Here is a 13,635-nt window from a genome sequence, read left to right as displayed (position 1 = left end):
ACACACACACACACACACACTCACACTCTCTCTTTCTCTCTCCTCCACCTTGCCTGTTTCAGGGACAAGGCGGTGGGATTAACTATCACTATATAAGAGATAGAAAATATGGGGAAAACATCATTAAAAAAAAAAGACATTACCTCTGAGCACATTAGTTCTGTCTTAAAACCAAAATTCCCTAGTCCAGCTCTTGAAGGAAAAATAACATTTTGATATTAATTACATTTAAAGAACTATTCAGCATTAACTACATATTCTAGTTGTTTTTTTTTCAAATTTACATTCTCTTGAGAAGTCCTATTTATTTATAACTATTTTTGTTCAGAATATAATTTTATGTTAAACATGTATACTTACATTACAAATAAGATTTAAATTTTTTCACATTAATGCTTTAAAAAATTACTAATTTGGAAACATATATGTATTACTATATTATGCTGAACTATGAATCCATGAGGCTTTCTGTTCAAGACTGACCACACAGGTATTCTTTCCCTTAGATGTCATTAAAGTATAAAAATGTATAAGTCAATATACAGATGGCAAATAAGCATACGAAAATATGTTCATCATCAGCTATTATGGACTAAATGTTTGTGTCCCCCAAAATTCTTACGTTGAAATCTAATCACCGGTGTGATGGTATTAGGAGGAACGACCTTTGGGAGGTAATTAGGTCATGAGAATAAAGTCGTCATAAATGAGATTAATGTCCTTTAAAAGGAGGCAGAGAGCTCTCTGGCCTTCTTTCCTCCATGTGAGGACAGAATGAGAAGTTAGCAGTCTGCAACTCAGAAGAGGACCCTCACCAGAACCTGACCGTGCTGGCACCATGATCTCAGACCTTCCGCCCATCAAAACTGTGAGAAAAAAATTTATGTTATCTATAAACTATCCAGTGCATGGTATTTCATTATACCAGCCTAAACTAAGACATTAGCCATCAGGAAAATGTAAATTAAAACCACAATGCTGCATATTCTTGCCAGAACAGCTAAACTAAAAAATAGTAACATTACCAGATATTTGTGAGAATATTAAGAAAGTGGATTTCCCATACACTGCTAATGGAAATGTAAAATGGTACAGCCACCCTGGAAAATCATTTGGCCATTTCTTTTTAAAAAATTAAACCTGAGCCAACTGAACACAGCAGCTTGCACCTGTGATCCCAGGTGCAAGAAGGAGGCTACTCAGGAGGCTAAAGAAGGAGGATAACTTTAGCCCAGGAGTTTGAGGCTGCAATGAGCTATGATCACACCACTGCACTCCAGATTAAGTGACACAGCAAGATTCAGTCTTTTAAAAAAAATAAATAAAAATTAGGCCTATACTTACCATGAACTCAGAATAAAATTCCCAAGGAAATTAAAATTTATGTCCATATAAAATCCTGCAGATTACCCTTCACAGCGATTTTATTTGTAATAACCAAAACTGTAAGTAACCAAAATGCCCCTCAATTTAAGTGAATAGTTATACAAACTGTGGTAATTCCATACTACAGAATACTACTCAGTAATAAAACGGAACAAACTACTGATACATGTAACAACTTAAATGGATCTCAAGGACAATATACTGAGTGAAAAAAATCCAATGCCCAAAGGTTACCTCTTGTACGATTCCATCCATATGACATTCTCAAAATGACAAAAGTATAGACTTTAGGCGGAGAATAGTTCATGGTTGCCAGGGTTTAGGAATGGTGCTAGGGTAGGACACATTTTAAACAAGGTCTAATTGTAAAAGGATAGCACAAAGAGACTTTTTTGGTAATGAAACATTTCTAATTACAGTAATGGTTAAACAAACCTACACCATAAAATGGCAACAGAACCACATGTACACTGTACCTATATGAAATTCCTGGTTTTGATATTATACTATAGTTATGTAAGATGTAACCATTGGGGGAACTGGGTGTACTGTACATGGGACTTCTCTGTACTATCTTTGCAACTACATGTTGAAATCTATAATTATTTCTAAATAAAAAGTTACAAGTAACAACTATTTGATGATACATAATAAACTTCTAAATTATCTTATTTAGGGGGAAAAATTATCTATTAAATCCATGAGACTTGAAGAAAATAAGTCATTTGCTCCAAATTTCTATTATTTTGGTTTTGGGAGGGAGATAGGTTTTGAAAAACCTACCTGATGTTTATAATTGTCCAGCTGAGAAATTATAACATTACTACTGGCATAATGTAAAAGTAGATTGCATTGCTTTGCAAAGACATTAAAAGTTAAAATATTGAAAGTGCACCTAGATTTGACTGCATTTGCCTTTCTTCAGAGATTAAATTCCATAGTTAACTGTGGCTAAATCTAAATATATATAAACTTAATTCTAAGAAGTACATTTTCAAAGTATTTAATATAGTTAAGATTTCATTTTTGATACATAAAATATTTGCAGCAGCAACAAAACAAAAGCAAACTGAACTAGAGGACATTTAAAATAAAAATAATAGTAATTCCCATAAAAGAGTTAAATAGTCCTATGCATTTACTTGAGATATTTCATGCCAGAAAAAAAATACAAACACACACATCACTTATAGCCAATATTTAATAATCCCATATTAATTGATGTGTAAAAAAATGTCTTTATGATCTGTTACCACCCAAAAGAATGCATCATAACTTTCAAGAATATGTTCTTTGACTTCTAACCTCTGCTCTTCTTTAGAATTACCTGTAAGAGGGAAAAAAATAAGATTCATATTATATCTATGAAAAATAAAACATCATTCCTTAACAAAAAGTTAAATAGTCCTGGGTGCATAATATGCAAGACTGAATTTATAAAACCCAATTTGGAAGGTGATTAGGGAATCTTTTGTCTTATAGTCTTAGATTTCTCTAAAAACAGTCTTATCTCAATGAATATGAAACATGCCTAGATTCTAAAAACCTGGCTTTATTAGTTACCTCTAGATGTTAATTTCTTCTATTGTAAACCAAAAGTGTCCAGATTAATGGTTTCGAATTTGAAATTTTTAGACAATTTAGTTATCTAAATTAGGAGTTAAACAATACCAATTAAAGAGTTAAACAATATTCTTGAGTCTATATTAGACTCGAAAAGTCTATTATAAATCAGACCTTTCACAACTATAAACTAGGACAAATCCGCTGCAACATTAAATTTCTTATAGTTGGACTGGAATTATAATCATTTGAGACTAAAACTGGTCATCTTATGCTGAACAACCTGTTAAGTAGATTATTTTCAAAATAATAGTCTGTGGCACAAATTTAAAAAGGAGATTTTTAGTTGTAAAAAGACTGACAGTATTAGTCAGAATATCTCTTTTTTTAAAAAAAAACTTATCTACTATTTTAAGTAAATAAACCTACAGTTTATTAATAAAAATCCTAAATGTAAAAAATACGTGTATATTCTTCAATATCTTAAGCCTTGTTTTTCCCACAGAAAAATATTTACATTGACTTTAATAGTGTAGAAATTTGTTGGAATGTTTATAATTGCAAGATAATTTAAAGCCCCTAGAAAATGCCAAGACATGCACATTTCTAGGCTTCCACAAGACCATCAAATAAATCTGTATCTAGACTAGTACTTCTCTGTCCTACAAGATAATTATCATGGGTACTTCAAAAGAAAGTTTGAATACTCAAATGAATTTACAAAACACTGAGTATATTATGTACTCAAACTTACAAAATACTAAATGGAGTTCAACAAGTTTCCTTATTGCTATATTTCTCTCATAGCCTTTCATAACTTTACATAACTATAGTTATTTAAGACATTAGAATTATGAGAAACTGGATACAGGGTACATGGGAACTCTAAACTATTTTTTGTACCTTCTTATTTCAAAATAAATCTAAAACAAAAACGTCTACAAAGAGGTAGACTGTCAAAAATAAATTTCCCTCCTCTATCATCCCCAGTCAACTGTGGTTGCCAGTTTCTTACATATTCTTACAGGAACAAGTTCTACAATAATACTGTGACTAATCAAGGAAGTATAGTATGCAAGGTTATCTACACTTATTTGACAACAGAAGCATCTGAGGTAGGGCCTTGATTAACATCATCTGGAAATAACATTTTCAGGAACATATCTGGAAAACCGCACCGTAGGCAACATCTTCTTAACATTATATAAAAATAACAGTAAAAAGCAATCATCTCTACTTATATAAGAGATTTTTTTTTCCTTTTTTTGAGACGGAGTTTCGCACTTGTTGCCCAGGCTAGAGTGCAATGGTACGATCTTGGCACACTGCAACCTCTGCCAAAACAAAGTTAAAAGAAATCAAATAATTGGTGATATGGTTTGGCTTTCTGTCCACACCCAAATCTCATCTCACATTGTAATCCCTCCATGTGGAGGAAGGGAGGTGATTAGATCATGGGGGCGGTTTTCCCCATGCTGTTCTCCTGATAGTGAGTGAGTTCTCTTTCCTTTATAAATAACCCAGTCTTGGGTATTTATAGCAGTGTGAAAAGGGACTAATACAATGAGGTAATTAGGATAATTTTAAAAGATCAAGAAGAAAGTAAGTTTTGATAAATTTCAAGGTGATATATCTTCTCAGTCTACAGATTAGCAGATTGTAGGAACATGAATGTTTCCTCTAAAGCAGTGGCCATTAATATTACCATTGGAAATTATAATATACATATGGAGGAAATCTAACTCCTTAATTAAAATCATTAATTCATAAAAGGCCAAATATCGACTCAATCAACAAAGCTGAGTAAGGTATACAAATCAGGGAGAGGTGATGAACCGAGTGTTATTTTTGAAGTTTAATTCTTGCTCAAGAAAAGAAATTTGGATTTTACCTTTGCTGCGGCCAGTACATGCTCCTTGTTAATGACTCTACATTTACTCGCACAAGCGTTTGTCCTGGACTCTTCTGCTAATCGATGAACAAACAGTAAACAGTTCAGATGGACCTTTAAAACAGAAAATCCAAGTGGATTTTTAAGCTCAAATACTGATGCATTGAAATAATATTTTTAAAAATTAGTTATCTCAAAATGTATTGTACTATTTACCATTGTGATTAAGTAAATTAACTCTTCTATTTAAAATTACATAGAACTCAGTCTAATATAAGTCCATCTTAGATTCCCTGCAAAGAGACTTCGTCATTGCAATACATAAAACAAGCTATGCAAGGCTAGACCAAAGGCCATTTTGTAAAGCATCATTACATATCAAAACGTATGTAAGATTCGCTTAGTAACAAATATTCCTGCTTCTGATTCCAAATGGATTTAAATTTATAACATAATTTAAAATTTCCAGAAAATTTTAAATCAAAACATATCAACAACTACATTTTAGGCTATTATTCTACAATCTGAGGTCAAAGATTTTTAAACAGATATATTTAATTTGAAATATTTATTAAAAAACATGTTAATAGTTGAAATTGTTTAAGTTTGCTAAATTGAAAAGTGTATGTACAAAGGTCAAGTTATTTGTCATCCAACAACTATCATAAAATAACCATACTTACTATTAATAATCTTCGAGCCTCTTTTTAAAAAATTATTTAAAATAGGTAATATAAGCAGACTGAAAAATTTTAAAGTCTATTAAAAAATATAGTTATGTAAGATATCAGCATTGTGGAAAGCTGGGTAAAGGGTACACGGAAACTGTGTACTAATTTTGCACCTTTTGAGTCTACAATTATTTTAAAATAAGAATATAAAACAACAAAGTTTACAAAAGGGTAGTAAACTATCAAAAATAAGTATATTCCCCATCTCATCCCCCAGTCAACCATAGCTGACACCTTCTTGTACATTTTTACAGAAACAAGCTCTACATATAAGCAAAACATATGTACTCATCTTCAGATAATATATATATCAACATTATCTGATTACATATATGTATAAACAAGCTCTGATATGTCATATAAAATAACACTTTGTTAAGTATTTTACTCAAAATCACCATCCAAACCAACCAAAGCCCTAATCTACAAGAACATTCCTTGGAAAAAAGTTAAAGTACATGTAATCCAAGCAGAAGAAAATGTGAAGTGAGCTAAAGTCGTATCTCAATCTCCACTCAAGAATCATATGTAGTACTCTTATTTATATTATTGCACATATCTTCCCCATCCTTTGCTTCTGCCAGGTACCTGAGGGCACTACCAACTTAGATCCAATTAGATAGTGTCTTTACCATGATTTATTTTGTTATTTACATGGTGGCAAGTGATCTTTGCAGTAAGAAGAACAATTTATACACAATACTTAACATTCACTATCTTGTGTACTGCACACTCTCCCACAGTTCACTAAATGTTAAATAACTAGTAATGTGGTGTTTTAATGCTTTATATAATGCAGAAATCTTTAATAGATTGTTATATAGGTGTTTAATAATGTTCTAGTGATATGTGGAGAAAACAGAAGTTTGGGAATTTAAACAAGATGAACAATCTATGAAAGGTGGATATTCTTTTGGTACATTTTTGATGCACTATCTTCGTTGATTCTCACAAGAACTCTGAGGTAAAGCATCCCAATTCCAATTATTTACATTATACTGTGCCAATTATTTTTTAAACTTTCAATGATAGCCCATTTATTTTGGTAGCAAAAACACCCCATAATATGGCACAATTTCATTTGTTAATCTATTCTTTCTACTTCTAAAGGTAAATAGCTTCCAGATACCCTCAGGATAAATTCCAAATTCCTTAACACTAAATCCCACTTGACTGGGAATCTAGTTTCACCTCTCACTGTTCTAAGCTTCCAGTTCTACACTAGGCCTTTTGAATTTCTTTGAGAATTCAAATGCAACCTTGCCTCTAGGCATCCTACTTGTTTATAGACTTCTCTGAAAAGCCCAACTTCCCCAATATGTAAGGTTATATTGATCCATAGCACTCTGAACTTTCTATCACTGCATAGACTACATCATGCTGTAATTTCTCACTTAGCTGTCTTCCTCAATGTACTCTAAGGATATGAATTATGCCTAGTCTTTTCAACACTGTATCCCCAGTGTCCCTTAACACATTGCTTAATACATAGTAGGCAGCTAATAATTATTATTGCATGAAGACCCCACTACATCTCCCCAGATAAGGCAAAAAACAATTTTTTTTAAATCAGACCCAATTAAACCACACTGTCTTAAGACTTAATTCATTAACCTAGATGGAATACCCTTTCCTCTTCGTGGCCATGAGCCACAGATACTGTGATGGTTAGTACTGAGTGTCAACTTGACTGAAGGATGAAAAGTATTGTTCCTGGGCGTGTGTGTAGGTGGTGCTGCCAAAGGAAAATAATATTGGAGTCAGTGGACTGGGCAGACCCACCCTCAATCTGGGTGGGCACCATCTAATCGGCTGCCAGCATGGCTAGAATAAAGCAGGCAGAAGAACGTGAAAGTACTTGACTTGCTGAGTCTTCCAGCCTTCATCTTTGTCCCATGCTGGATGCTTCCTGCCTTTGAATATCAGACTCCAAGTTCTTCAGCTTTTGGACTCTTAGACTTACACCACTAATTTGCCAGTGGCCCTAGGGCCTTCGACCACAGACTGAAGGCTGCACTGTCGGCTTCCCTAGTTTTGAGGTTTGGGGACTGGGACTGGGACTGGCTTCCTTGCTCCTCAGCTTGCAGATGGCCTATTGTGGGACTTCACCTTGTGACTGTGTGGGTCAATACTCCTTAATAAACTCCACTTCATATATACATCTATCCTATTAGTTCTGTCCCTCTAGCAAACCCCAATACAGATACTGAGACAAATTAGTATTACTTTTTCAAATCTCACAAAAATTTTTTCAAGCAACCTATATCTATGTCATAAAACAGTTAATTGGGTGGTACTACTCCAATGCACTAAGGCTTATATTAAAATGGTCAGAACAAAAGTTAGTTTTAGGGTATTTAGCTAGGCATTCTAACTTGAAAAAGGTAAGCTATTCCATCAATAAGTTACTTTTAAAAATCTGCTTGCTTGAAAAATAAATCAAAAGAAAATTTATAAAGAAATACTTCTTGACAGTCTCAGTTGACAGAAAGACTGGGCCAGTCTGACTTCCTCCTCCCTTTGTCATAGCACTTTTGAATTTTACATGAACTATAAGCACCCAGATATTTGCACAGCATTCCTTTACATTTAACAGATGTTAACTCTCTCCCTAGTACCATCCCTGGGGCTAAACAATCAAATAAGGCATAAAACAAACAAAATAACAAAAAGCCAGTGAAGAAGAATAAAATAACACAAAGAAATTATAAATAAAATGCTAGAAATGACATCAATCCACATAGTTGTCATGCATTTCCAAAATTAATTGTAGACTCAGAATGTTGAAGCTATTATGCAAAACACCAGGAATACAAAAATTTCCAAATTCAAGTTCCCAGGCTAGTGGCAGAATCAAACCCATAAAGAAAAAGGCAAATGTGTGACAATAGATGATGGAGAAGAAGATAAGATTGATCCTTTCTAAGGACATTAATGAAAGCGTCACTGAAGTAACATTTGAACTGGATTTTGAAAAAATTGTAGGTTGCCAAGTAGAGTGAAGACATCTTCAAGCAGAAGAAATACCATGTACAAAAGGCAGCATAAAAGTAGATTAATTCTGTGTTAAAGATAATGGGAGACAGAAAAGCAGATATTCATTCTCCTCAAGAAGCTGCATACCACACGAGGAGACATCAGCATATGAAAACTCCTAGACAACAGTGTTAAGAGTCCCAATAGCTCAACTGTATGATGTATACTCTTACTGCTGTCCAAGTTCAGAAAAAAGAACAGATCAAAACAAACTGCCTTAACTATAGAAAACTTTGTGGATGATGTGGGATGCAAGTGAATTACACTTCTACATAATTTCATTTGATCTTACCTTAGGTCTTTTCATGATTCTAGCTTTTCTTTACAAATGCTGCTCCCTTTAATTTTAAGGTTCCTCTCACTTAACCTTGCAATAACTTTCAGGTGTAGTTTAATGCTAATTCATTGAACTTTTTGCTAACTCATTGAACTGGGTAAGATATGAAGTGTCAAAGGTGAGCAGAAAGCTATAAAGAAACCAGGGTAATCCATGCCACATTCAAGACAGTGAAGGCGAACTGTTTAATGAAAGCCAAACACGACGAGCACACTACCTGGGAAAAGCTAGTGACCAAAAGAACATTCTATACCCCATCAATGCAACCGCTTGAAATTTCAACTCACCCACTTTCCCATGCCACCTGGATCCCACAGCACTATGGAGCCCCTCTGTCCATGGCTTCTTTGGAGGAAGAAAGCGGTAGATGTGGGAGGATGCTGACTACTTGAGAAATTTCCACTAAGCCATTTGCACCAGCTAGTGGTCTCTTGGATATCTTTGATCAGGTACATTTCCTCTCCCTCCATTTAGAAGCCCCAGTGAAAGCTCCATAATATACTACGTAAAAATGTTTTGCAAGTGAATTTCATCTGAATTCCGTTCATTTGTGCCACCTCTATCACCAGCATGGGATACTTAATTGGAGTCGGGGCACAAGACAGCCTGTATTGCCTCTTCTTACAAGATTTAAGAAAGTAACAAAAATAAGGGCAGAAGATAGAAGTAATACTTTTCTGGGGGAAAATGTGTTTTTGTTGTGTTTTGGCTTCAGAGACCAAATAAGGGGAAAGGGGCGATAATTCTATAGTAGTTTAGCAAAAAGGAAGCAACAGATGGGGTGGCAGTGGAGAAGTCCAGGAAGCAAAAGAGTAAAGAGGAGGTAGAAAAACCAATGTCGTTTAAGAACAGCTAGGATGATTCATGCAGTATGCTCTTATTATCCACAATTCTGTACCTTGATCTCCTGGAAATTATGTGTCCACTTATAATGGCTCCTTTACTCAAAGAGCCAAGAACAAGCTACCGAACATGCCTCCAGTGGTTTAAACCTAGAGAAATAGTGTTCATTGTGCCAGAGGAATATGTGTTCCAGGTATTCAACACACAAACTGAATTTATTTCAAGACAGAAACATTATTATACAGTGGTTTGATTGGGGCTTCTTATTAGGAGAACATTATGCTTCAGGTATTATGGGTCAGATAAGCAGGCTTTAGTAGTCTAGCTTAAAAACTGACTAGGTGTTCTATTACTTGTCTAGCAAAATGAATTAACAGTTGAGAGGACTCTTCCTACAAATAAACTTTCCCATCAGGGTCCTTTAGTAAGCACCCTCACCTAGAGGAAATAAGGCAATGTTTGGTTAAATGCGTAAATAGAGGAGAGACGGAGAGAGCCAAGGGAGGAAAGAGGAGACAGGGAGGGAGGCAAGACGGGAGGCCCTTAAAAGGCATGTGAGCAATGCCTTTTACAATAGCTAAATAAAAATGACCCAGACTGAATTCCAAAATCTATTTTTTAAAGGGTGATTCTTTCATACCCTTTGCAAGTACATTAATCACGGTGCCAGACTGTGTTCCTAAACAGCAATATTTAAAACTGTAAGCAGTAACTGTATGTTAAGCTCATGTGACTAAGAGTCTCCCTTTAAAAAGATCCAGATATTTACTTTTCGGCGCGGCCCGGTACAACTGAGCGCCAGGAATATGAACTGACATGCCAGGGTGGGGCATACGTTCCCTGTCATTGTTGGAACTGCCTTAAACATGGGCCTGAAAGAGCTATAAATTGGCTCGGTGCGGAAAAACAAAGGCTTAAGGTTATTGCCCTTACCTCTCCCGTGCCCCATTCCCAGCCCGAGAAGGGATGGAATCTCACCAGTAAGTCACCACTTTTCTCCAGACGAAGTTGAGGCTTCTTTCGCTTGAAGACTCGCTTTAGAAAGCCACGGGGAGCCTTCCGCTTTATCTGCTTCCTCTGGGAGACTATGGTCGACAGCGCCATCCTCTCTGTCAAGTACCAGCTGCCTCAGCTTCCGAGGTGCTCTCTGTATCGCACACAAGCTCCGGGGACACTGGGCCAGCGAAAACAATCCGGTCCGTATGACGCTTCTTCAGGCAGAAAAACCGCGGTCCGAACGTTCGAATCCGCCGCCAACGGAACGCGCCCGGCGCTCAGTAGTGACGTTAACCCTGAGCAAGCCCCGCCCCCGGAGACGCCTGCCTGTAGGTGGAAAACGCCCACGGTGGGCGGGTCCCGGGAATACCTGACGTCATCAAGAGCCTGCGTCCTCCTTTCATCACTCTCTGTATTATAACTTTTGCTCTGTGGAAGTGTTTCTGCTAGGTTCCCTAGAGATGATTGGAAGTTGTGGAGAGAGAGATTGGTAAGCCAAGGCAGTTCTTCAAGCACTCACTCTATACTGTCCCTAATACCAATGAACAGAAGTTTGTGATGTTTTATCAGGATTCCGACAGCACTAATGCCATGCCTTCCTAGCAAGGAATGCATGATTTTCAGATACTAACAGTTAAGAATTTTACACTTCTACGTAATTTCATTTGATCTTATCTTAGGTCTTTTCATGATTCTAGCTTTTCTTTACAAATGCTGCTCCCTTTAATTTTAAGGTTCCTCTCACTTAACCTTGCAATAACTTTCAGGTATAGTTTCATGCTAACTCACTGAACTTTTTGTTATTTCTTCAAGCTGTTAATTTCTCTATTATCTGTGCTATTATAGAAGTATTAATAGTTATCAAACCTTAATGTGCATCAAAATCACCTGGGGGACTTGTTAAACTACTGTTTGCAGGGCCCAGCTCCCAGTTTCTCATTCACTAGATCTAGGAGATACTCAAAAATTTGCAGTTCTAACAAGTCAGGGACATTGGCATTTGCTAGTCTGCGGACCAATCTTTGAGATCCGCTGTGATTTTAATTATAATTATCTCTAATACTATCTCTATTGAGATTTCAATATTATGTTATTGTGATCTCACCCACACAAATGATCCTTCTACTATCTGGCCTCCCATTTCTAAGACCTCCTCTCTGCCAGTCATCTTCTCCTACACCCTTGAGTTATTCATGCATGTGGTCATACCCTAGTCGGTGTCATTACTAAATACCTTTACCTTCACCTTCGGTTTGATCTGCCACTTTCAATTAAGTTGTCTCTCTTCAACCGTATCTTCTATCTTTTGAATTTACTCCCTCCAACAATTCTTCGATGCTACTGGGACTACTGTCCTATCTTTTTCAGTTCCTCTCACCACAACCCCCAGCTCTGCCACCCCACTCTATGCCTTATCTTCCCTCCTGTAGTCCATTATGCATCGATCATCGTAATACTGCCCTGTATTTCTCCACAACTTTATAGCCATTCTCTTTTATCCTCATACTAACCTGGCAATATTCCAACTCTGCTTAAGTTAAAATCTCAATCTATTCAACACTTGTATCTGTGTATTAATACTGGCATAAGAAAACAACACTCACAGGTATATGTCTGATCTCAATTCAAATTCATGACCACTCATGTGGGCTCTAAGTACTGCTACAATCCTTTGATATTTCCTAAAGCCATTCATTCATTCACTCATTCTCTTACAAAGCTATGTCATGCCTTCTATTTCTTACCTACCCCATTCTCAATCTCCAGTGATGACATTGCTTCAACAACAAAATAAAATTTAAAAAAATCCATGGAGACTTTCTGTATGCTTTCACCACCCCATCTATCCATCAGTCTCCACCTGCTCCCATGGATGCGATGCCAACTACTCCACTTGTGCCCGAGATCAAGCCCTTTCCCCTTTCTTAAGGACATTTCTGTAGCAATTCTCCTTGCTCCTGTGCTTCATGAATTTTCCTTCTTTGCCAATTTTTTTCCATCAGCACCCACACAGCTTATAATATCTCCAGGCTTTTGAAAACCCTCTCTTAATCCTACCTTTTGCTGTTGTCCTTCTACAGAACAAAACAAAACTAGAAAGGGTTGGCTAAATTCAGTGTCTCCAAATACTCTTCGCTTATTCTCTGTTAAATCCAGTACAATCAGACTTTTCTAGCTATCTCTTCACCAAAATTCTTTTGGTCAACGTGACCAATAGCATCATAGTTGCAAATCCTATGGCCAATTTTCAGGCTTCAGTTTATTCATCAAACCAGAAGTATTTGTTGAGTTTCATGATTTTTCCTTCCATAAAACAACATATTTAATTGGATATGATTCTCTTTTGTTTTTCTTTGTACTTGATAGCACCTCAGTCTCCTTTTCTGGTTCTTCCTTTTCTTTTTGATCTCTAAATTTTAGAGTACCCCACAACCACGTCCTGAGATTTCTCCTCTATCTACACTCATACCCCATGTGATCTTCTCCAGTATAATGGTTTTAAATACCAAATTTACATCTCCAGCTGATTCTCCCCTAAACTTCAGGCATGTATATCCATTTCTCTGATGGACTAGAATTCTAAAAGTCATCTTAACACCATGTCAAAAATTAGGGCTTGATCTGCCCTTGCTCCCCAAACATGTTTCTCCCAGTCTCTTACCTATCTTATGTGCTAGCACTTCCAACCTTCCAATTACTTAAGCCAAAATCTTGGAATCGGCCTTAGCCCCTCTCTTTATCTCACCCCATATTCAATCTTTCAGCAAATCCTGTCAGTTCTACTTGCAGTATCTGATCACATCTCACCACTTCCACTGCTACTACACTTGGCCTGGACACGATCATTCACA

The 13,635-nt window shown here is 36.2% G+C and overlaps 1 protein-coding gene across 3 annotated transcripts in view; it reads right to left on the bottom strand.

The window, feature by feature from the left end:
- Positions 1 to 11,085, bottom strand: part of CENPW (centromere protein W) — a 146,738-nt gene extending 135,653 nt beyond the window's left edge. The window contains exons 1-3 of one of the 3 annotated variants that reach the window (XM_001166235.3): positions 10,766 to 11,085; positions 4,841 to 4,954; positions 2,570 to 2,713 (exon numbers count right to left, since the gene is read on the bottom strand). In XM_001166235.3, coding sequence (XP_001166235.1) covers positions 2,687 to 2,713; positions 4,841 to 4,954; positions 10,766 to 10,891 — 267 coding nt within the window. In that variant the 5' untranslated portion in view covers positions 10,892 to 11,085 and the 3' untranslated portion in view covers positions 2,570 to 2,686. Of the gene's footprint in view, positions 1 to 2,569; positions 2,714 to 4,836; positions 4,955 to 10,765 lie in introns of those variants that run through there. The other 2 variants (XR_010158192.1, XM_009451953.2) reach the window with 2 other exon arrangements.
- Between the last annotated feature and the right edge of the window lie 2,550 nt (positions 11,086 to 13,635).

Source organism: Pan troglodytes, chromosome 5 (genome assembly GCF_028858775.2).
Source record: "Pan troglodytes isolate AG18354 chromosome 5, NHGRI_mPanTro3-v2.0_pri, whole genome shotgun sequence".
NCBI lineage: Eukaryota > Metazoa > Chordata > Mammalia > Primates > Hominidae > Pan > Pan troglodytes.
The sequence above is the reverse complement of the archived record's forward strand: the minus strand, read 5'-3'. Positions and strand labels throughout refer to the sequence as shown.